The sequence below is a fragment of the Melitaea cinxia genome, chromosome 25 (genome assembly GCF_905220565.1).
Source record: "Melitaea cinxia chromosome 25, ilMelCinx1.1, whole genome shotgun sequence".
In the NCBI taxonomy this organism is placed as follows: Eukaryota; Metazoa; Arthropoda; class Insecta; order Lepidoptera; family Nymphalidae; genus Melitaea; species Melitaea cinxia.
The window spans coordinates 6,779,696-6,805,869 of NC_059418.1; the positions used below are offsets into that span (position 1 = coordinate 6,779,696).

The 26,174-nt window shown below is 36.7% G+C and overlaps 1 protein-coding gene and 1 long non-coding RNA gene across 2 annotated transcripts; one reads left to right on the plus strand and one right to left on the minus strand.

The window, feature by feature from the left end:
* Positions 1 to 9,034: 9,034 nt before the first annotated feature.
* LOC123665924 (spermine oxidase-like) lies at positions 9,035 to 24,729 on the plus strand. The gene is made up of 8 exons (XM_045600153.1): positions 9,035 to 9,115; positions 17,363 to 17,545; positions 17,946 to 18,155; positions 18,618 to 18,834; positions 19,047 to 19,225; positions 21,621 to 21,888; positions 23,832 to 23,935; positions 24,438 to 24,729. Exons 1-8 carry the CDS (start codon positions 9,051 to 9,053, stop codon positions 24,673 to 24,675), a joined length of 1,464 nt encoding a protein of 487 aa, XP_045456109.1. The 5' UTR covers positions 9,035 to 9,050; the 3' UTR covers positions 24,676 to 24,729.
* On the minus strand, positions 12,075 to 18,118 carry LOC123665938. Its single transcript, XR_006745128.1, has 2 exons — positions 17,944 to 18,118; positions 12,075 to 12,319 (listed from the first exon to the last, which is right to left on the minus strand). It is a non-coding gene; the product is annotated as an uncharacterized LOC123665938 (long non-coding RNA).
* Positions 24,730 to 26,174: the final 1,445 nt, after the last annotated feature.

Sequence of the window (26,174 nt, forward strand, 5' to 3'; positions counted from 1 at the left end):
ACAAGAGACGTTGCGTTTTAAAACGTGTTTCTATCGTTTTGTAATGTTTAAGCGAATTTTACTCATTATAATTTAGCAATCATATACTTTACAGCAACCATGTCTCACCAGTTTGCCCGTGACCATGGTTGCTGTAAAATATCAGAAACTTCGGGCATCTAAAAAACTTGATAAATCGCGATAAAATACGAAAAAGTTACATTATAATGTGTTACTATCTCTTAGGTCTGAGCGTTACTACTTCTCACTATATAGGTATAGTTCGCGTCATGTAAAAAGAACGCTGGCCTTGAAGCTGCGCAGAAGCGATTTATCGGTCTATTTGGTGGTACGGGGTAGGGGACGGGAGTGTTTATCACGTGTCGCATGCTTGCCGGTGTGCTATTGGTTGACAGCGGTTGACAGTTCGACGTCGACTCAAAATATTATCGCGCACAAAAGTTTTAAATTACAAAATTCTCCATTTACTATTTATTTCACTAAATAACAAATATCAATTTATCATTTCAAACACATAAAAACTATTAAGATACGAATATCGAGAGTACAGATAATTAATATTTTTGAATACGACATTTCAATAACTAAAAAATTTGTTATTGCTTTTGTTTAAACAAAAATTGTGATATTGTAAAGTGATAATTATTATACTTATTTAGTCCGAATTATTCGCACTTATATTTCTGGTATTTTTTAATGTACCTACCAATAACCATTATACCAAGCCGCGAGTGAAAGCCTAATTAAAAAATAAAACAGTAGTACTTTTGTGCGCGAGTATACCCATGCGCAAACGCACCCCCTCCAGTTTCTTTCAGCGTTCTTTTTACATAACGCGAACTATACTACTCCCCATATTTTTTTTATTCTATAGTCCTTGATTAGTTTCTGAAGGAGTAAACTCCAAAAAAATGGGACTGACCATCGAATATTAAACTGAATTCCTAAATGTAATAAATAATAAGTTAGTTATCTACATAAATAAGAATAGTCGAAATATTAAAGGTATAGTTCGCGTCATGTAATAAGAACGCTGGCCTTCAAGCTGTGCAAAGGCGATTTATCGGTCTATTTGGTGAGATCTAGGGCGCGGGGCGTGTGTATGCTTGTCGGTGTGTTGCTGACGGTATTGGTTGGATAGTTCGACGTCGACTCAAAATGCTATCGCGCACAAAAGTTTTAAATTACAAAATAGTTTTACATAGAGAAGTGAGAAAAATTGTTTATAACGCATAATTATTCGCGTCATGTAAAAAGAACGCTGGCTGTCAAGATGCGCAAAGGCGATTTACAGTGCTGCCAACTCTTAAAAAACTTCCCCACTGTCAATTTTTTTGGCCCAGTCATATTTGGTAAACAAACTCCTGTCAATCGTAATTCGCGTTTTTTCCTTATTTGTCACACATTTTCACAAAACATTAGCTTAGACATTGGTAAAACTCCATTTACTATTTATTTCACTAAAAACAAATATCAAGGTATCATTTTAAACACATAAAAATATTAAAATACGAATGTCGAGAGTAAAGATAATTAATATTTTTTAAATATGACATTTCAATAACAAAAAAAAAATGTTATTGCTTTTGTTTAAAAAAAAATGTTATTTTGTAAAGTGATAATTATTAAAGTTATTTAGTGCGAATTATTATATTCGCACAGGTATTTCTAGTATTTTTTAACGTACCTACCAATAACTATTATACGAAGCCGCGAGTGAAAGCCTAATTAAAAAATAAAACAGTAGTACACCACACCCCCTCCAGTTTCTTTCAGCGTTCTTTTTACTTGACGCGAGTTATATGTATTGTAAAAAATTAAAAAAAAAATCAATGTAGAAAAAATATGTGGCCGTACGAAATTCGACTTGTCAGCGAGTTTAATAAAATAATGTTTTAATTATATATTTTTTATAAAACAATGATTTAATTATATTGATCTCCTATTATGTTAAATATAATTGTTTCTTGGTGTAAATTAAGTTTTTAGAAAAGATTAATAAGCCTACCATAGACTGTTACTTGATAAAACTTTATTCAGGTCAGAGCTAAAGTTAAATTTAAGGATAAAATTGTGATGTTTGTAAATTTTAAAATGTAAATAAATAAATGAATAATTAATAAAATGCGAGCTTTTAATTAATATATTCTAAATTGTTTAAATATGATTACAATTATTCGATAGGAATTGATCACATGATAGTCCAGCTTCGTGGCAATGCGATTGTGTAGGGTACTATTAACCTTTTGACCGCCGTAGTCACCTATACTTGACAAGGGCTCGCGAGTCCTGTGCGCCAGCGACGTCTATAGGTGACAAAAAACCCGGACCACAAAAATATTAAATAAAATAATTAAAAAAATATTTCTAGTATTTTAATTCAACATTTATGAAAATAGAATATCCCCGCAACATTTGAGTATAAAAAACAAGTCTTTTAGAGCTACACGTACTGAGAAACATTGAAATAAAAACATGCATTTTTATTCCACGTAAATGATATGTCTAGAACGCCGAAGTCGTCTATAGTTGACCGCTAGGGATGTGACGCAAGAGGTATAAATAAATAATAAATAAATAAATATTTACAACATACACACACGGTCATCTGTTCCTAAAGTAAGCAACTTAATGCTTGTGTTATATATTCTTTATTGCACTTTAAAAAAATCATAATTACAAGTCATTTTTGCAATTAGCTATTCAAAATTCAACTGAAACGTGTTATATTTTCTATAAATAATTTAATATTTGAATAAAACAAAAGGTAAAAAACATAAAACTATCATCAGCTAACACATAAATAGCAAATGAATAAAAAATCAAATCAACTAAAATCAATCAAATCGCCATAATAAATCTGATATCTCAAATCTGGCGCATCTCTAGCGCGTAGTCATTAATCCGTTCTCTACACGCCGTTGTCAAGTATAGATGACACGCTGATGACGTCATAAGCGAATAGCGAGAAAACTAGTGAAGTGCAAGACGAGCGATACCTTAGAACATCGTCGCATTTTGGAAGGCGTCGATGATTTTAATAATATACAATAAAAAAAAATATATTTTTTTCATTTTGTTTATCTAAGGTTAAAATCGAAATTACGATTTTCTTTCTCATTCTCAAAATCATCTGGCAGCATCAATATCATCTCTAACCCCCACTCTCATAAAAGCTTTTTTTCTAAGACCCATGTCGTGTCGTGTGTCGTGAAATATTTGATTTGAAATATTGCTACTTACTCAGTACTGTTTTAGTACTATTTGCTACCTAAGCAAAAAAATATTTAACGCATGTAAATATTTCTTTTAAACTAAGGCTGGCATCGACCGCACCGATTATATTAATTTGCTTCATCGGATCAACTACTGAGTTGGAGAACAGTGGAATACGGGGCACTATGGAACAGTGTCGATAAAAATTTGAATTCTAAACTAATCCGTGTGGTAACGCTTCGACCAATTACAGCGCGTAGGGACTCTTGAAAATCTGTAATAACTTTTTACTGGTTGTACCGATTTAATGATAATTTTTAATTTTATCGAAAGCTAATGTTTATCATGTGGTCACATATAAATTTCATTGAGATCTGATATCTACTTTTTGAGTAATCTTTGATAACGCGTTTTGACTACGCGTAATTGACTATTTTTTCGTCGATCTACGTTGTATTCGAGCAAACACAATTATTCTTGTTCAATTCATTGAGATTTCTTTTCAAAGTACTTTCTTTTTAGTAAAAAAGTTTAAAGAATAGGTAAGTGATTTTTTTTTTTCATTAATTTTAATCATTTGAGACAATTGTGTGGAAAGTTCAAAAAATAACCTAAGTTTTTATAAAACTCGTTTAAAACGTTGGCCTTATGGGGCACTATGGAACGGGGCACAGTGGAATACTGTTCTAATGAACCTTAAATAATAAACTATTATCTAATAAGATAATAATTGTGTTTGCAGGCAAACGAAAAAAACTAACTTCAATTATATCGACAAGTAATACAACGTAGGTAGATGAAAAAATAGTCAAGTAAATACGCATTATCAAAGATCAATCAAAAAGTTGTAATCGGGTTTGGATGAAATTTAAATGTGACTACATGATAAACATCGGCTTTCGATTAAATTAAAAATCATCAAAATCGGTGCACCCAGTAAAAGTTATGCAGATTTTCGAGATCTCATTATAAAATCCTGGTTTCCGTAGCATGGTACTATACCGGGGTTATCTCCTTTCCAACAAAAAAAGAATTATCAAAATCGTTTCATAAACGACAAAGTTATCCCCGAACATAAATAAAAAAAATATAAAATATATATCGAATCGGTCGAATTGAGTAACCTCCTCCTTTTTTGAAGTCGGGTAAAAAATTACAAATTTGAATTAGGTTAATTTTTTTCTAAATTACTTTTCATGTATATATCGATTCGATTCGAAATCGATATATAGCCTGCGGCTTCCTTGCGTGCGACACAGCACGTCTCTAAAGAGTTTCAAAACCGTAGGCCAGCTGCGCCGTAGTCGTCCAGTCGTGACAATGACGTCATGGCGATAGAAAAGAGTGTTGTGCTTTACTACGATTATTTTTGTAATGTTTGTTTTTTATTTATGTTGTTGTAAGTATATATAACGAGTGCAAGATAACACAAGAAAAATATTAAAAAATAAACCTTCCTAGATTATATAAGTAGTCATTTATTGCATAAAAACCAGCAAAAACAAGTCACTGTGTGGTACTCGATAACGACTCTTGGCAGCACTATTTTTTTCGTAGGTATTTTTGTTTATTTTATGCCTTGGCGTACAGGGCACGGGAATGGTTTTGAGGCGTGGCGGTCAAAAGGTTAAAGTTCAAATGTCAGAGATAATAGACGTATGATTGTTATTAAATGATGTTATGTAACAAAAAAAAAAATCTCGCAAGCGACTTTAATTTACATCGACGAGTAATACGAAGTTGGTCGTCGAGAAAATAGTTAAATATGCATTATTAGAGATAGCTCAAAAAGCTGCTCAAATTTGAATGGGGCTACGCCACAGCTTTCGATTAAAAAGAATTACCTTATAATATTAATTATTAATAGTTTACCGATGTTTGATGTTTACTAATGACAATTATTGTAATTAAATATTGTACAAAAATTATTCTGAAGACCTAGAATTTTACGTTTATATAACACATGTCGCCAAGGTCAATATGGCGGCGCTCATAGCTCGCATCAGCTGACTGTGTTGCATTTATATTCTCACTTATTCGTGCAAGTGGTCCGCAGAATTTGTGCGTTTTGATCTGTGTATTAATATTAATGTTTTTATTTACTAAAGTTTCGATTGCATCGTGGTTTCATAAAACCACACGATACTTTTTTTTAACCGACGAAAAAACGGAGGAAGTTCTCAAGACGACGCGTATAATTTTTTTTTTTTTTTTTGTGTATGAACACGCCTAACTTTTTACAGAGTAGTCCGATTTTGATAAATCTTTTTTTTATTGGAAAGAGTATATCCCGAAGTTGGTTCCATATAAATTTGTAAATAAAAATCCAACCGTAAGGGTAGGAAAACAGGAGATGATTGATTGTTCACTCACTGATTGTAAGGTTTTTCTCATTCGCGCCGCATTTTTTGTAGGCCTACCCATGTTGGTATATAAAGCCTGTTTTTTTAAAGTATTTATATTGTACAACAAATAATGGTTAAGGGAGTATTATATGAACGTTAATAGCTTAAGTAAGGTAGTTAGACATTTTAAAAGTAATCAAGCATGTAGTACTTAATTAGAGGATTATAACTACAAAAAATATAAAACATAAACTTTTTAACAAAACATTAAACCGCCGAAAAAACTGAAAAGCAAAAAATAATAAACCTTGTTTATTTAACCTTAATAACTAACTTTTTAAAGTAATGAAACTATATCTAAGTATATATTTTTGTAAATAGTTGAGTTTTTAATTAACCTTAATAACTAAGTTCTTAAGCTTATGTAAGTATAGCTAAGTAATTTTGAGTCACTTAACGTAATTAATCAATTATTATTATCATTAGCTTGTTTAGCGCCGATCAGGGCAGAAACGAATTTTGGCTCTCTTTGACGGTATAAGTCAGGCACAGGGGCCACGTAATCATTCTTTCGAACAATGATTGATCAGTCGTACATCGCGCCTAAACATTTGGTTGTATTTTTAATTCAAATATTTTTTTATTATAAAGCAGGTATTAGGTACGGTATCGACAACGTTACCTCTGATGTCACTAAATAAAGATCAGTGTTGCCAACTTTATTTTTACCAACCCACCAAATGAAGCCGTGTAAACCACCAAAAACCACTAAAACTTATTGGCCTCTCAAAACCACCAGAATTCCACTAAAAAAATCAAAGACAACGGCTACCTACCTAAATATAATTTGAAAATACAACAACAACAACGTAATTATTATCATGAAATAAAATAATAATTATTTAAGTTACGTACTACAGGAAACAATAATTAATGTAACTACAGAAAAAAAGGAAACAATTAGGTAAGTACATAACTACTAAAGAAGATCGTCTTCTGATGAATCAGCTTCATCTGCAATTTGTAATGTAATTACTTTCTGCTTTAGTAACAAAAAAGTAATATAAACATAAAGATAAAAGAATAATTTTAATTACATGTTCCGATTCATGCTTAAATAACTTTTGTTAAATTGATTCCGGATAAAAAATTGTTAGAAACAAATTATAGAGAATTTAATTATTAATAACATTGCTCTCTTTAACAATCTTGATAAAGTTAAAGTTTTTAAGATAAAGGATAAATAATGATTCAGGACACGGAGAGGCTAGTGCAGCGAATACTTGTGAGAGCGCGAAATTAACAATTAAAAAACAAGTATACACAATGAAATTTTTTTAAATCTCTATTAAAAAAATCATTAATTATTGTATAAAGAATTTTAAAATATATATATTTTTTATATTTTAGTTTTTTCTTTAATATATTTTTCATCACAAAATTTAACCAAGTTATTTTCAAACAAATTTACGTAAAAACGATCTTTACTGCAAGATCAAAATACGATTCGAACTTACCTATAGCGACTGACAAATAGACACTTTTAAACAAAATAACGCGTCAGACATAATATTCTAATAAAATTAGTAACATTGTGTGCTACCCAAAACCGAATCAGAGCACTCCAATGTCCACGTGGTCTTGGTCTGCCTTACTCCTAAAGTATTTTTTTTAAGCCGGTGGCACGGAGGGCGGGCAGCCTTCGGAAGGGCTGCACTTCCCGCAGCGCCGGAGCCAAGCGTTATTCTAACAAAAAGGTTAATTTTTGGAGGTTAATCTTTTCCGATTTAAAAATGGAACCACAAAACTTCAACCACGATATCTCTGTAACAGCGGGGTTTACACCAAAATAGTTGTCCGGAGGGGTGAAAAACCCACACTTCCTCCCACCTATATCCTATCTGTGTATATGTGTATATTTGAATTTAAGTGTGTAAGCATATGTATGTATGTATATATGTATGTATAATTATATAATCTATTGTCATGTATTCTAATTTCTATAACAATTATTTGTACACTTCCTAACCGCTTTTCTATGCGCTGTCCTATACCCAAAGGTTGTCTGGAAGAAATCGCTCTTTTAGCGATAAGACCGCCTTTGTACATCTTCCTCTAATTATACTACTTTTGTTTGTATCCTTTAATGGTGTGCAATAAAGAATATTATTATTATTATTATTATTATTATTACCCCCCACCCCCACTTTCCCCCCAACCCTATCAATTTCTTGCCGGCGATGTATATATTATCTGATTCCTTAATAACGTACCACACATCTTGCACTTAGCTACTGGACCACCAGTGCTTTTCACAACTTACAACCAATCCTTTAATCCTGGGTCACGTAACCAACAATCTCGAAACTTTTGGGTGTACTGTGGCTTGGGCATTATCTACTATTTAAAACTATTTAAAAAATAATTTTACAGCGCTAAACAGTTTAAAAACAAATTAAAGCAAGATTGAGAAGTAGGTATTATTTACAGATTAGAGAACGATAGCGAACCAATAGCGAACTGTACTGTTCACTGAACTGATTGACGACTGAGTAAATAAATAACAACTTGGTCTTTCGAATCAAATCAAACTTAACCCAATAGTTGAACATATAAAGGTTCATTCAAGAATTCATAAACAATTTTCGGGGAATTCCCAACAGCCGACAGGCTTGAAGTCGTTCGGTGTTGCCTACACAACAAAAATATACCATTTTTGCGTGTTGTGTGTGCCTGTAAAAAAAATCCTAGAAAAATACTAGATCATTCTTTAGTGGTAAGCTTTGAAGCTTACCACTAACTGGAACATACCTAAACCACTAAAAAATCCACTAGCCACTAAAACCAATTTTTTCCCGTCAAAAGGGGTGTCTAAACCACCAGATCTAGTGGAAAATCCACTAAGTTGGCAACACTGATAAAGATGTTTTACTGACAACTCTGAGACGTTGCCGCTGCGTGCAAAATTTATTCAACTCGACGCGCGGGAATCCCCGCCATGTGTGGAATTGCTAAGAGATGCAATAGGGCGTGGCATTAAATTAAGTAAAGCTCATTAAAGGAACAAAATAAAATTTACCTATATTTTAAGATATGGTTACCTAAGTATATTTACAGTTGAATTATATTTTGAGCTGTAGTTCCCTCTGAAATATTTTGTTTGTAGTTGTCGGTAAAAAAAAACTTAAATGAAGGAAGTATAACGTCTCAAAAAATTGTTTTGACGATATTTGTGATTATTGGTTGATATTTAATAAGTAAAAACATGTAAAATAAATTTAATAGCATATACAACGTAAAACAATTAATAAATATAATGTACCTTAAAAAATTAGCATCGTGTGGTCCATGTACTTTATTTAAAAGATAACTACACTTGTTTGTAAACAAAATAAATTTAAAAAATATTGTTTTTTGACTTAAACAGATTAGATAAGAGTATATATAATAAGGTTCTTGGATTAATTATGTTATTACTATTTCATAAACATGGGGACGCGTATATTCAAGTGGTGCTTGTTATTGGGGCTTTTGGGAGGCGCAAACTGTTTCGTGTGAGTTTATTATATATATTTTAGTTTTCAAACAATTACTCTCTCAAACAATGATTTTAGAAAAAAGATTCTCCTCTTCTCTTTTTTTTTTCTAACATCATTGCTTTCAAACGTCAAAATGGCGGATTGTAAAAATAGTCAAAAAGTTGCAATTTTTTTCATAAATTAAGAACTAGGTACTATTTCCACTATTATTAATGAATATTAAAATAATTGACTAATACAGTTTTACTCAAAAACGAGAGTAAACTTCTATATCATATTATCACTGACAGATACTCCTAGACATATCTGTTTAATTTCTTTTAAATCGTCCCGTGAACCCTTGACGTCAGATAAAGGAACAACAATTATTCTGCCTATAACAAAATTCACGCATTAATGGCCTGTTTAGCTGGTTGCTGATAAAGTTATCTGATCTATGACAGTATCCAACAAATTATGAATTTCTACATTTTTTTTTCCATTTATCCAGCAACCGATAAAACAGGATCTGTTTGTCTTAGAAATAATTTGTTTTATGTCGTCGTGTTCTGTTTACTGGGTCGACATGTTAGAGATAAGCTAATGTATAAATAATTATCTGCATCGTATAATACGTTATAATGTAGATAAATATGTCAGAGGTCACACATATGATTATCAATTAACGTTGAAACAACATACTTGGATCGCAAGGCAACATAATATTTTTACTGTCGTTGTGGGTCTCCTCACCGTGTCTTTGAGAGCATGGTAAGCTGTTGTTGACTCAGTTGTTATCATAAGCACCCGATAGTCATCATAAATACCCTCCTATATTTACCAACCCAGAGTAAACAACGTGGTGGATTAAGAGCCGATCCTTCTCCTACACGTAGATAAAGGGCTATGCCCAGCTGTGGGATGTTACAAAGTAGTAAATCAACCAATCAAACATTTTTACTAGAGTAGCATCCGCAATTTTATCAGGGTCGTTTTAACCTACTGGTTTCTGCACTTTACGTTTGTAAAGGTCAATTTTACTGTTTCCTAATTTTGATGTGAAACTTCTTTAGAATCGTTTGTGATTTGAAACTCGATGAAAAGAAAATGCATCACGATAAAGAAAGAACCACATAAACGCATAGAAAATAATGAGATAGAATACATTATCGCGTAAGCGACGCGTTTTCCGTGGCGCTACAAACTTTTTCACGAGACCGTGATCATCATCAATAGAACAAATCGCAACGGCCTACTTTCCTACGACTTTTCAGTAGTTTCACTTCTTCCGTGTGTGAATTACAGACACACACACACAAAGTTTTTTAATTAGTTTAATTATTGACAGTAGACCACCTGTTGCCAAAGTATATTATATCATTTTTTATATACCTATCGCACGCGAAGCTCGTAACTGCCCTTGAAATATCGGAATTAAGAGTAGCTTACGTATTAATGAATCCTGAATCCTATACTAATCCTGAATCCTATACTGGCCCCGGTTTCACCAGTTTTGAATAAACTTAATCCTCCAAATAAGTTACGAATAGATTAAAAGCAGGAGGAAGAATAAAAGATTAGGCACTGTTTCTCTTCAATTAAGAAACTGCAACAGTTATACTATATTTAAATATATGCAAACAAGCGTACGGCTCATCTGATGATAAACGATTACCGTAGCTTACAGACGTCTGCAACACCAAGTATCGCAAGCACGTTGTCGACCCTATTCCCAAGAGCACTGGTTACCTTACCAACAGGAACACATCACTGCTTAAAAATATTTATTTATTTATTTATTTTATTTTCTTACATCTAATATTACAGGCATAATAATAATAGTATTCTGTAGCTCTAATCTTCTGTAAGGTCGAGACTCGAGTAACTACCCCAGTTGGGCTGCTCCATATTTTGAGCAAAAAATTTCCTGCTGTGCCTTGCCTCAGTTAAATTTCTTTGGGTGTATTTTTTTGGCATATTACAAAAGAAACGTCATATAAATGTGGTGAAATTCGATGATAAAGGCCCTTTATTTTAATAGATTCCAAAAGAAAAATAATTTCCGTGATTAGCAAAATCAAACTCACTTACTTTTTATTTTGGAAGAGTATTTCAAAATGTATACGCAATATTTATCTATCATATAATATATTATAAAAATTATCTATTTTTATTTTCTAAATTCTTAAATAAGTAGGATCATACTATGTATTTCAGTCATTATTATAAAAATAATAATAAAAAATACTTTAATAAAATACGCAGAGTGGTTTTGACTTTGTCAATTCTAAACGCGTGTACTTACGTCAAATAATACAATTTATATTAATCAAATTATCAAAATACATGTGATAACGTTATGTCAAGAATATCATTAGAGTTAACTATTTAACGAGATAAAAAAGTGGTATATTTATTTTATTGTATTTATAACTCTTACGCAAGACATACAAGTACTTGTTTCATAGAACATTTTCGTGAGGCTCCAGTATTTTTGGGAGTGTCTTCGGAGGTAAAATACGCGAATATTACTACTTAAGAAATAATGTTAATAAGAAATGCTATGTACCACTTCTATAAATTACTAATATACTTCTCTAATAAACTTTATTCTGTTCTAATATACTTCTATAAAATTATGGGTATAAAGGCCTTTAAATGTTATCAACATAAATAAACCAGAGAGTGGTTTTCGCGATGCTATTTCTTTGCGAAACAAGCATTTTTAGGAGCATAGATTGAAATATTTTGTTAAAATAATTCTGCTCAAAATCTGGAGTAGCGGGAGCAGCAGGCGAGTGAGGTAGCCAGAGCTGAAAGGATCGGGTACCTATAGCATGGGCAACAAGCTGCCAATGACTTCGTTTTGCTGGCGTCCTTAGCTACAGAATTAACTGACGGCGTTAGTACAGAGGTGTCAAACTCAATTTTACAAAGGTCCATATTTTAAATTTAGAATGTGTAGGCGGGCCAGATTCAAATTAAAAAAATGTACTGAATTGTTATAACATTTTATTTTTTAATTATATACCTAGTATATAATAGACAGTTGCTGTGAATCATGGCCAAATGCAGGCCATATTGATACAGCCCAGGAGCAAGGATACAGCTCACGGGCCGTATCATCGATGATCGTTGACATCCCTGCTTTAGAAGCCTACTTAAAACAAGAAATATTTGATTTTTTGATTTTGAACATTTTTACTTGCTTGATATTTTTCTCTGCCATTCCATTACTAACTGTTGTATCAAATTGAAATTTGAGTACATTATAAAAGATATTTTTTTGTAAAGGTAAGAGTAAAGTATACTTAACTATGCTGTGTGTATGCTGTGAGTCCCAAAAGCCGAGGTGATGAAATTGTAACATTATCCCTACCTAGCTCCTGGGGGAAATTGGAGTTAAGGTCGGCAACGTGCTTCTGGTATTGCAGAAGTCTGTAAGCTACGGTAATAGCTTACCATCAGGTGAGCCGTACGCTTGTTTGCCGACCTAGTGATAAAAATAAATAAATTTATGCTTGTCAATAGTCTTTATTGGACACTTAAAACTATGAATAAAATGTTTTAAATATGTATGTACTGCTGTCGCTACTTATTTTATAAACAATACAACATATATGGGTTTACTTGTTCATATTAATTAATAACATAACTTAAGATCAAATATTCAAATTGTAATTAATCATTATTGCTTATGACTCAATATATATTAAAAAAATCATATTGTGGGATAATGGGATATGTGCTGTGTGGCTACGGCACTAAAGAATTTAGCCACCCCCTCTCTTCCCGTGGGTGTCGTAAGAGACGACTGAGGGATAACAAGGTTCCACAACCACCTTGGAACTTAAGAAGCTGACTGATGGCGGGATAACCATCCAACTGCTGGCTTTGAAATACACAGGCCAAAGACAGGCAGCAGCGTCTTCGGTGCGACAAAGCCAGTACTGCAGTCACCAACCCGCCTGCCCAGCGTGGTGACTATGGGCAAAACACATGAGTTCACGTTATTTTTGGCGTAAACTTGTGGAGGCCTATGTCCAGCAGTGGACTGTATAGGCTGTAATGATTGTGGGATAAATTTGTTTGCTCTATAATAACTAAATTTAAAACAACAATTGCCCATCTGAATTAATAGTTAATAATAATAATAATAATAATAAAATAAAATAAAAGCCGTGTGGTTCCCGGCAGAGTAGAATAGGACCACCCCTTCCTACGCCTAGGGTGTCGTAAAAGGCGACTAAGGGCAACAAAAGCTGCATAACACCCGCGCAGCCTCCTTGGAGAGCGTGAGTGCCTCTCCAAGTGAGTACATTAGCACTCAAAAAAATACTATGATGGAGGATAATTTAGAAAGGCGCATAGGGCCGCTGCCTGGGGGACGCCAGGGCGCGTCTGGAGCTGGCGCTGGACGTGGCAGCATGCGGGCCGCCAGCCAACCCCGCCGACCGGCACCACCACCTGACATGTCGGCTTATCCACCATCCCTACCAGTTGGCTTGGCGACGACAGAGTCCCAAGGGACTCAGCATTCGTTGCCCGCCGCTGGTGGAGTACGTCGCATGAGATGGACACCGAAGATGAATGAGAATGTCATGCGTGCGTACTATAGGGCTGTAGGACGAGAGACCGGGCGGACTGGCTACCGGGCAGTAATGCACCGCGAGTTCCTACTGCTTGAGCCTACGCTAACTGTCACGGAACAGAACCTGGCAGATCGAGCTCGGTACATCCAACGAAAGGGCATATTTGACGCCGCCGAGCTCGAACGATTTCGACGTGAGGCTGCTCCTGAAGTCGAACCCGTGTCCACGGTGCGCAACGAAGTGTCAACGCAACAAGAAAGCGTTCGTAGCGAAGCGCCTGTGGAGGCGATCACTGAGGGAGCAGTCGCCCAAAAAGTAGAACAGATGAGAGGGATCTTGCACGAGGCGATTTCCGAGACTCGAGGCGCTCCTCTGGAAATGAGACCGCGACTTTCTCGCCTCCCCCTCAATGCCGCGACGCGGCATGCCATTGAGGCAGCTAACAGGCTGTTGCCTCCTTATTTGGAAACCAGCTTCAGCTTGGAGGATACGGGTTCTATTCTCTTCGGCGCCGCTCTAGCGGTGCACCGCCTTGTCGGAGCCAAGACCCAGGAGTCTGGACGCGCTACTCATAAGAATAGCGACGTACCAGCCTGGAAGAGGAGAATAGAACGCCGTATCAACCTGGCCAGGGCCCTCATTGGTAGGCTGCTAGCTTACAGGTCGGGCAACACAAGGCCAAGGATTGTGCGCTCTGTTAGAATGGTCTTCAACGGGCTAGGCATCAGCCTCGATCAGCCTGACATAGCCGATAAACTAACGGAGCGCATCGACGGCCTGAAGCAGAGAATCGCGGCATGGGGAAAGCGCATTCGCAGGTACTCTGAGAGAGTTGAGCGCTTTCGACAAAATCGCCTCTTCGTGAGTGATCAGAAAAGGTTCTATAGAAAGCTGGAGAACCCGATATCGGGCTCTGCTTCCCTAAAACCGAGTACGGTTGACCTCGTCGCCTTCTGGCGCAACATATGGTCAGGGGAGGTGGAGCACGAGGAGGGCCCTTGGATTGCGGCGGTTCAGGACGCATGTGCTAAAATCGAACCGATGAACCCAATCGCCATCTCTACGGAGGACGTCAGTGGCGCGGTCCGGCGGGCTCCGAACTGGAAAAGTCCGGGGGCCGACGGTCTGCATCACTACTGGCTGAAAGGGCTCTCGGTCTGCCATGCGACCTTGGCTCGACAATACCAAGAGGCAATAGATCGGAAGACACTCCCGAACCTTTTCACTACCGGGATCACTCACTTAGCTCCAAAGTCCACCAACACCGCAGATCCCACCAACTACCGCCCCATAACGTGTCTGACCTCCATCTACAAGACACTGACGTCCGTTCTGAGCTGTAAGATCTCACGACATATTGGTGAGTTTAATATCTTGTCTGCAGCTCAGAACGGATGTCGTGGAGGCGGTCGCGGTACAAAGGAGCTCCTTCTCATCGACTCTGTGGCGGGCCAGCTTGTCAGACGCAACCGTCGGAACTTTTCGGCCGCCTGGATCGACTACAAAAAGGCTTTCGACTCGGTGCCTCATTCATGGCTCCTGAGGGTCCTCGAGCTGTACAAGATTGACCAGGCAGTTCGAGACTTCCTCGGAGTATGTATGGGGCAATGGAGCACGATCCTGTGTCTCCAGGGCGAGCGACTGACGGGTGCGGGTGACCCAATCAGGATACGGAGGGGTATTTTCCAGGGTGATTGCCTGAGTCCGCTATGGTTCTGCTTGTCCTTGAACCCTCTAAGCACCCTGCTGGAGCGTTCGGGGACAGGCTTTCAGTTTCGGAGAGGAGGTACTAAAGTCTCCCACCTTCTCTACATGGACGACCTCAAATTGCTGGCACCTAACGCTGCACGCCTGCAGGAACTGCTGAAAATCACTACGGAGTTCAGCAGTTCCATCAGGATGCAGCTTGGAGTGGATAAGTGTGCGGTCGTGCATGTGGACAGGGGTCAGGTGACTCAATCGTCGCAGCTTAGTCTCGAATTAACATCATTCAAGACCCTTTCCGAAGCTGAATCTTACCGGTATCTGGGCATGTCACAATGCATAGGGGTGAAGGAAGTGGACATGAAACAGGCAGTTTGTGAAATCTTTTTTGGACGGCTGACAAAAGTTCTTCGGAGCTACTTGTCTGGAGCCAACAAGGTCCGAGCCTATAATGCTTGGGTCATGCCCACTCTCTTGTACACCTTTGGCATACTCAGATGGACTCAGACCGAACTTGACGCCCTGGACAGAAGAGTCCGCACAACTATGACGTACCATCGCGTGCATCACCCTAAGTCGTCGGTCATGAGACTGTACATCCCGCGGAAGTGTGGTGGTCGAGGCATGTTAAGCGCTAAGACCATGCATAACCGCGAGGTGTGCAGCCTCAGGGCCTACTTTGAGACGAGACGGGACAGCGCTTTGCATGGCGACGTTTCAATGTGTGACAAAGGACTAACCCCCCTAGCCTTGGCCAAAGAGAACTGGCAGAAACCGGTCGTACTGAGCACCTCTGACCGGGAGACCGTATGGATGGAGAAGGAACTGCATGGACGGTTCTACAAGGCGCTTCACGCGCCTCACGTGGACAGTAAGGCCTCCGTGCAGTGGCTGCGATTCGGCGACCTCTTTGGGGAAACCGAAGGTTTTGTCTGTGCAATACAAGATCAGGTGGTCAAGACGAACAACTACCGAAAGCACGTCCTGAAGGATGGCACTCCCGACTTCTGTCGAGCCTGTCGTCATCCCGGTGAGTCACTCAGGCATGTGCTTTCGGGTTGTTCCGCGCTTGCTAATACTGAGTACTTGCACAGACACAACCAAGTGGCCAAGATTCTCCACCAAGAGCTTGCTCTTATGTACGGTCTCCTGGAACAGAGGATGCCGTATTACCAATACTCACCGGTGCCAGTACTCGAACGCGACGGAGTCCGGCTCTACTGGGACCTGCCTATCGCCACAGACAGGACGATACTGGCGAACAAGCCTGATATCGTGGTGATGGACAGGGCACGGTCGAGGGTATTTTTAGTGGACATCACCGTCCCGCATGACGAGAACCTCGTGAAAGCCGAGACTGAGAAAAAACGTAAATATCTGGATCTGGCGCACGAGATTGTCGACATGTGGGGTGTGGGGTCTGCTGAAATAATCCCTATCGTAATATCTGCCAACGGTTTGATCCCGGTTAGCCTCGCTCACCATCTGAGGCAACTGGGGATCCGGGACGGTTCGCTCGCAGCCAGGATGCAGAAGGCGGTGTTACTTGACTCGGCTAGGATTGTCCGCCGGTTTCTCAGCCTACAGCCCTAACCCCCGGCCGTTTGATCTCCCTGCCGGGGCGTATTCCTCCACCCGCTTATATTTATATATGTAAGTATAAGTAAATTTACTATATTATTTATATAAGTAGTTATTATTATATATGTATCTATTATGTATCTATTATATATTGGGCGGGCGGAGTGACATTCAGGAAAATAATAATAAAAACTTTATTGTACATCAAGAGTGAGCCACATTACAAAAAATAAAAACAGTTATCAATAAATCAAAACAGTCGAGTTTATCCATTGAAACAAACAAAAAATCAAATCTTTCTTTTTATATACACTATCGTCTATTCCTAAGGTAGACAATTGAAAGCGGTGACAGACGATTATTTTAGAATTTACTTGGTAATTTGTTCATATTTTTCTTTCCACAGCACCACTATGTCTGAATCCTATGACACAATAGTGGTAGGTTTGGGTTCTGCAGGATGTACGGCTGCGTCTACACTAGCTAAAGCTGGTAAGAAGGTACTCGGCTTAGAAGCTGACAACAGGATAGGAGGGAGAGTCAAGACTGTGCCTTTTGGGGATGGGGTCGTTGAAGTCGGAGCTGAATGGTAAGTGTGACGTTGATATAGTGACGTTGTCATTTTATAATACGAGATAAATTGGGACCAGAAAGTAAGCCTCCACATCGTGGTTATCATAAATCAGTTTATCGCTGTCAACTGTTGCACATAGGTCTTTACTATAGGACATGCACTGCAAAAACGAATTCAGTTCCCTAAATCAATAAAATACTATACATTATATTATATGTAATTTTAATTTGATATAATATTTTTGCCAATAACTGGCCGACAGATTGCACAATTAAAAACTTGTGCAAGTAGGCTTTGAACAACGATGTCTCGTCTTAACCCGAATGCAAGATGGGAATATTAATGAGGATTGTTTGAAATGGGACAAGTTACATAACAAGGTAGGTATAAAAAAAATCAAATCTTACCTTTACAGGATACACGGAACAGTAGGTTCTCGAATCTACGAGAGTGCGGTCAAAAACAACATCACTGTGCTGCCTCAAGATTTGGACTTCGAGGTGTACATGTCGGACGGCAGCACTGGTGATGTAGAGTTGGTGAACGATTTAATGTCCTTCTGCCTTGATATTGTTGAACATCCGCCGGAAAAACCCGAGGCGTTAGGGCATTTTGTTACTAGAAAGTAAGTTATTATTTTTTTTCATTTCGTTAAGTGCTGAAAACCATTAATGAATGCGTTTTTCTCAAAACTAATTGTTGACCTCAATACTTTCTCAGTACAGCCACGTGTTCAACTTCTCAATAGATAGTCACGTGTCGGCCTCAAGCGCTCGCTTCAGCTTGTAATATCCCACTGCTAGGCATAGGCCTCTTTCCCCATGTAGAAGAAAGTTCAGAGCTTAATCCACTACACTGCTCCAATGCTGGTTGGCGGATATATTCCCTACTATGAGTAACGATCAGGTGTATAACATGATAACAACCGAGACCGACGGCTTAAGGTGCTCTCCGAAGCACGGCGAGGAGACCCACAAGGACTGCACAAACACCTGTATGGCCAATACAAATGTTTGTCATGTGCGGCGGATCGAACCTGCAACTACCGTCTCAATATTGTTGAGCAATTGTTAAATATATATTTCAGATTAATGGACTACATTAAAGAAAAACACCCACATGTCCTAAACGACAAGGACTTCCTAGCTGAATTTCTAGAAATGATGAACCTCCTCATGAATAATTATGAAGCCTCAAATGATTGGAACGATGTCAGCGCTCAAACGAATTACGAAGACCTGGGAGGCCATAGGCACATGAGCTGGCACAGACACGGCTACAAGACCTTTTTTGATATACTTTTGGTGAGTAACATGACTAGGGAATTACCCATGGGTAAAGAGGCCTTTGCCCAGCAGCGGGATGTTACAGACTGAAGCTACTTAATAATAAGGCCTATAAATTTTTAATATAATTTAAATATAATTTTTTTAAAGCCTATGAATTTTTAAAAGCAATTTTTTTTATCTATAATGGAAAAAAGTTTTTTTTTTAATCTAATCAATTCTACCAACAGAACACATACAACAATGGCCCAGGCCTACCAACGTTAGACATTAAATTAAACAAGGAGGTAACGTTAATAAAATGGCCGAGAAATTCAACAGGACAAGTTGAAGTTATATGCAAAGATGGAGACGTTTACAAAGCTAATAATGTCATAGTTACTGTGTCACTTGGAGTTTTGAAGGAGAGGTAAGTAGCTATATATTTTTTTCTTTTGACCTGCAATTCAAACGTAGGTCAAACTGTAGTTTTGTACATAATGACAGCTATTGTCACAATGATAGATTAGTCTTTTTTTTTACGACGAGCTCGATAAACAAGCGGCTCTAGACGCCTGCGCCTGATTTTGAGCAGGATATTTCTCACTGTGCCCTACCTCAGTTGTAGTTTGACATCGTCATTATGACCATTGAATTAGCAAATTCTCATCCATGCCTTCTCCATTCTACGTGACATTAGCGAAATCAACCGTGCTAGTCTGGCAACATTGAAAATTATTAACCCAAAATAAATTAATAAATGAGTAGAATACAGCAGCTGTCAAGATCTATCACTGTACAGTTTTATTGCCTTAAATCAAGATATCTTGTTTCTATTTTTTTTTTTTTCAAAATAAACATAAATATTAAAGTTTCTGAAATCTGAGGTAGGGCACAGCAGGAAATATCCTGCTCATAATCTGGAGCAGCCCGACTGGGGAAGTACCTCGACCTTACAGAAGATCAACTGCAGTGCACAATAAATAATATTCCCCCCCCCCCCCCTTACTCATTTGAGAAACAATGAGTTTATCTCCTTCTAATGTAGGATTATATTATTCTTGCTTCAAATATTCGATGTTTCATCTTCTAGTTCTATTTCTTTTTATAATTATTTGCTCAGAAACGAAAAAAAATATACTTCAATGTACATCGATAAGTAACAAAGCGAGGGTAGTCCAAAAAATTAAACACTTAAGTACGTATTATTAGAAATAACTCAAAAATTACTCGTTGGAATTCGATCAAATTTTAATGGTTCGATCAAATTTTTATTACATGACGATTACCAACTTTCGATTACAATAAGATTTATTTATATCGGTACACCCGGTAAAAAGTTATGAGGTAACCTTATTTTGTAAGTCTATTAAGAAAAAACTTAATTCTTGTGACAAATAGTAATGTATTACAGATATTCGTCGTTATTTTCACCACCGCTGCCTGATACTAAAGTCACATCAATAGACAAAATAGATTTTGGAGTTATAGGAAAAATTATTTTTTCCTTTACCGAAAAATGGTGGCCAGTAAAATCTCCCACGTTTATGTGGAAATCTGCTGACAAAAAACTGTACAGCCAAGATGACTATTGGGTTACTAAAGTAGCTAGCTTTTCAACCCCTATGGGTTGCAATACTGCAATAACCTTTTGGACGTCAGGAGATACGACTAAATTGGTCAGTATATCTGAAGCTATACCTTGAATCGTATTAAAGGGCATTGGTCTGAAAAAATTAATTTCCAAAGAATGGTTAAACAGCATGCATGGTGTTGGTCGGGCACATGTTTTGGAATAATTGGTACTCCATAAAAAGTATTTAAATTCACGCATGGACTTCGATTATTAACAATTTGGTCATACAATAAAATATTTTCATTACTCAAATTTTTTGCTTCTAAATTTTTCATTTCACGATCTTCAATGACTACATTTACAAAAAAAATTGCCATTTATTTTATATGTGGTGGCCAACAAGCATACGGCCCATCTAATGGTAAGTAATTACTCTAGCTTATAGACGCCTTCAACATCAAAAGTAATGCAAGCGCATTGCAGAACCTATTTCCGACCCTGTCCAGCAGCTACCTTACTCATACAGAAACACGAGACTAATTCAGAGCATTATTTTTCTGCCGCGATCTTCTGTAAGGTTGTGGTCTTTACCAGTTGTTCTGCTTCAATCTTTGAGCAGTATATTTACTGCTATGTATAATATTGCATTTTCAGTACGTAGTCCATCCAAGGTTACAAACACACTTTGTAGGTTATCAACTCACTTTGAAACTTTTCACGCATCTATGGAGCCCGCACTGGATTACTCCGTATTTTTGTGAGAGATGTCAAAGAAAAAGACGTTATTAAATCGATTTTTTTTCTTTTTTTTATCCGTACCCCGTAACCTTTTGTAACATAAACAGCCTACTTTAGGTTGTACCGATTTTGATATTTCGTTTTTAATTCAAAAACTGGGCCTTGTTGTGTGTTCACATTAAATTTGATCGAAATCTGACGAGTAGATCCCTTCGAATCTTCTAGAGCTATCTATTAAAATATGTATTAGGTACACTTATCGATCCTAATTGAAGTCGATTTTTTTTAGAAAAAAACAATTACTGTAATTGAATTTCAACAAAATCAGTCCGCCACTATTAGTGGAACTTGACGTAGTTATAGATTTGGCATCATTGACAATTTTTTTTTCAATATCGATCTCTTAAAGTTGCAGCCTTATTATTTTCCAGCTGATCCGATAGACGTTATAATGTCTTGCAAACAGTCAAATGCAAAATTAATTGGAAATTTCCGAAAATTTCGATTTCAGACACTCGAATCTCTTTTCGCCGCCATTGCCGCAGGAAAAAATTAAAGTAATCGAACATATCTCTATCGGTGTGATGGACAAAGTAATAATAAATTTCGAGAAGGAATGGCTACCGAACGGTACATTCTTCGGTTTTATATGGAAGGGCGAAGATAAGATAAAAATTAGTAAAGATGATTATTGGATGACTAGGATTTTCGGTGTTTCGACCCCGATGGGTTCAAAAACTGCTTTAACGTTCTGGACGAGTGGGGAAGTCGGGAAAATGGTACGTTAAAAAATAATAGCAATGACACGTTTGTTCTTTTGTATTTATTTGTTTTCTTTACGATTAAAATTTTTGGTTTTTCGACCCCAATTTGTTAGAAATTGGCTTAACTTTCTGGAAGAGCTGGAAAGTTGGGAAAACGGTGTGTAATATTGTTTTTTTATTTTTTTTTTTTTTTTTTTTATTTGGTTAACGAAATAAATGTAATGCTTAGATTACATAACTGTACATTAAAATATAACTCCTCGACTTGTGTGTCCATTCTAAATATATTGAACAAAATTGTTGATTAACAAGCTGTTACTTTATATAGCATTCCGCCCGGCTTCGCACGAGCAAAAATTTCACAAAAAAACTATTTTTTTTTTAAATAAAATATAGCCTATGTCATCCGTGGATAGTGTAGCTCCCCAACAGTGAAAGAATTTCCAAATCTATTCAGTAGTTTTGGAGCCTATTCAATGCAAACAAACAATTCTCTCAAAACTCTTTATAATAATAGTATCGACAACATTGGCCGTGGGTCACTCAGTCAGAAATTACACTTTTATTTGTGTTTTAACTCATCATGATAGTAAATACTGAGCCAAATGCAAAATATACTTTCATTGGACAAAAACATTTAAACTTTTTTTTTATTTTTTTATATCATATCAAAAATCGACAGTTCTAGCGGGCGCAGGTTTGATCCCCCTGGAACGGTCGATTTTTGATATGATATTTTAAAAAAAATGTTTTGAATTCCCTAATGTTTGGGTAACACAAAAATTAATTAGTAAAAACATTTAAAACGAAAACGATTCACACAAACATGGACGAAACATTCTGAATTGTCTGTGGACACATATGGGGATCATTTTTAAAAGTGTTAAACTCCGAGTTTGTGTTTCAAATAAATTATTTCAGATACGTATTATGAATATTGGAACCAATCCTAATTCCCTTCAAACCAAGTATAACGTATCAGTTTCTGATATATTTTTAAAATTATCCCATCCCGAAAACGACTTTACTTCTGAATGTCATACTCGTAGGTGAAATTGTTGATTGACTTTTGAAAAGTACCATCTGGTGTATAATAAATACAGTGTTTTAATGATAAACGAATGGTTTTTCCTTTAAATAAATAAAGAATGGACGCCGCGTTGGCGCAACGGTTACAGCCATGGATTGTACCTGTTGCGTCGGCGGTTGCGGGTTCGATCCCCGCACATGACAAACATTTGTATTGGCCATACAGGTGTTTGCCGTGGTCTGGTTGTTTGTGCAGTCCTTGTGAGTCTACCCACCGTGCCTCGTAGAGCACGTTAAGCCGTCGGTCCCGGTTGTTATCAAATACACCTGATAACGATCGTTACTCATAGTAGGGAATATATCCGCCAACCCGCATTGGAGCAGCGTGGTGGATTAAGCTCTGATCCTTCTCCTACATCTATCTAAGGCTGCATCTTCACTTACCATCAGGTGAGATCGCAGTCAAGCGCTAGCCTATGCCCAGTAGTGGGATATTACAGGCTGAAGCGAAATAAATAATTGTCTCAAAATGTATGCGCGCCCGTAAACAAATCTTCCATAGATAATGAATATCCAGATATGTTTTTCTACTAGTTAATATAAGTATTGATTTTAAATTTGATTTATTAAATTTCTATAGCGGTATTGCATGAATTGGGCTTGCATATGCGTTTGAATGTTAAATATAAGCTAAAGTGACATGCATGCATTGGGGAACCAGGAAAACCAGGAAAATGTTACATTATCAAAAAATGGCATAGGATATATTTTAATATAGCAATTGTCGCAGAAATGATTTCTAAGTTGTTATTCTATGTGCTTATTTATATAATTTTGTTTTATATATACCCTATCTTTACCCATTTTTATCAATTTTATCGAAAATACAAAAAAAAACTTATTTTGTATAATATTATTACGTTTAACAGGTAGAAACATTACCAGAAGATGTAGTCAAGAGGAAAGCGATGGAACTACTCAGGAAGTTCATGGGTAAAAATATGACTATACCAGAACCAACCGGAATGATCAGGTATGTTTGATAGAAGTGTTCATTTAATTTTTGATTCGCCAATTTTCACCGGTGCGGTGGTGGGTGTGCCATATTCGCCCCTAACACTGACGATTGCGGGTTCGATTCCCGCTCGGGATGGATATTTGTATTTGTACAAATGTTTCGTTCCGATTTGGGTGTGTGTCTTTGTGGATCTCATCATCGTGCTTCGGATAGCACGTTAAGCTGTCAGTTCCGTTTGTTATCACAAATACGAGATAGCGATCGCTACTCCTAGTTGGGAATATATCTGCCAACCCGCAGTAGAGCAGCGTAGTGGATTAAGCTCCAATACTTCTCCTCCATCTATCTTAGGCTGCATTTTCACTTACCATCAGGTGAGATCGCAGTCAAGCGCTAATCTATTAAAAAAAAACATGGAGATAACCACCTATATCCATCAATGGGATGATACAGGCTGAATCGTGAATCGTAATTATATACTAATTGTACAGTTTTATTCTATTTTATTTTTTTACAGGTCGACTTGGTATTCGAATCCATACACAAGAGGTAGTTACACATATGACAATATCTTAGTCCACGAGTATCCGAACGCGAGAGCTATTCTCGGGGAACCCCTCGTAGACGAAGCGGGGACTCCCAAAGTGTTATTTGCGGGTGAAGCGACAGATCTGACTCACTTCTCTACCGTCCACGGTGCGAGCGACTCCGGTTATAGGGAAGCTATGAGAATATTACCTGGCAGCAAAATTTAAATAAATAAATTATTAGTTTTTTTATCGTGTGCACAAAGGACGAAAGGTTATAAACATGCAATTTTTTTTTTCGAAGTGTACTCCTTAATGCACTCCTTAGGGATTAGGAGTGAAATCGTCTAAAACAACGACACTAGTTGTGCTGAGAGATGTTTTACAGCGCTTAGCTGTAGCATGATACAGGTATACCAACAGTATACCAACCAGTATTTACTGCACAAAACGACTAGCAAGCGTCTATTTATGTTTTGATTTTAAAGTTTTATTGTTTTAATTGTAATTTGATTCATTTAACAGAAATTTTAAATTTTGACATTACACAATAATTATTTTTAACGAGTAACTCCAGTCGCGTATAGAACTGATATACATACTTTTTTGAAGTCAAACTTCTTTTCGCACGCATGAATTGGGGAGTAAACTGTTAATACGTGACGAGAACGTTACGAAAAGTGTGATTGGGCGAGGTGAACGGAGCAAGAGAGAGAGGCGCGAGGACACATTTTCTTTCTCTCTTTCTCTCAAAGCCAGTTACGTTCCGTATATCTTAGACACAGTGCGGGTCTATTACTCAAGAAGTCGTTCGTCGTTACTGCAGTCGTTTGGTCTAAAGCAAAGTAGTTTTTTTTTCGTATAACTACCCTCAAGGTAAGATACGAAAAAATATATATATTAAAATTGGATCCGTATATTAAATATTACAAAAAAAAAAATGTTTTACCAACAAACTTGAAACATTATTCTTATAAAAGTTAATCATATTCCAGAATCTTCCCAGAGATTACGCGCAGAACTTTTCGTCCTTGTGATACACGATACACAAACGATATTAAAGCAATATTTTCATATATAAACAGAAAAGATGTACACGCCGTGTTTGTAAAGTTTTTGTAATCAGAGTTTTCTAGAAATTTCGAATAAGAATATTTTTCTAAACTATTGTATCGTGTTTTGACGTAATAAAAAAAAACTTACAAAAATATTAATTTATTTTTTATGAGATTAGTTTTGTAATAAAAAGTTAAATGTTTCCTATAATTTTAAATATCCTGCTCAAAATATGGATCATAAATAAAAACTGCTTTCAAGACCGGGCTTGCGATTGTAGTGTTGCATCTATTGGCTACGGTACAGCTTACCATTAGATGAGACGTATGCCAATTAAGTTGTATAAAAAAAAATCTTATGCAATAATTAAATATAAAAATCTAAATAATTTTTATGTATTAAAAATTAAATTTATACTAATATCTTTTTAATTATATTTTAATAATATATTCAGGAAGATATAATGGAGTCTAAACTCTATTTTAATAATATATTCTGGAAAATATAGTCGAGTCTAAACTCAAGGCTGTGTATTATGAACTATGTATATAATGCAATAACTGAAAGCTAGCAAGAAATGTGCCATAATCGCTGTTAAATTGCTTATGTAAAAACAATGCCAATTTTTTACAATCAGTGACCCGATATTGATATAAAATTTGTTGTACCCA

Bases quoted from the DNA above. Each gene is read 5' to 3' on its own strand.
- LOC123665924 (XM_045600153.1), top strand. From the start codon at position 9,051: ATGGGGACGCGTATATTCAAGTGGTGCTTGTTATTGGGGCTTTTGGGA. The intron at 17,546-17,945 runs GTAAGTGTGACG...TTACCTTTACAG, and splicing joins GTTGAAGTCGGAGCTGAATG to GATACACGGAACAGTAGGTT. The intron at 19,226-21,620 runs GTAAGTAGCTAT...TTTCGATTTCAG, and splicing joins CTTGGAGTTTTGAAGGAGAG to ACACTCGAATCTCTTTTCGC.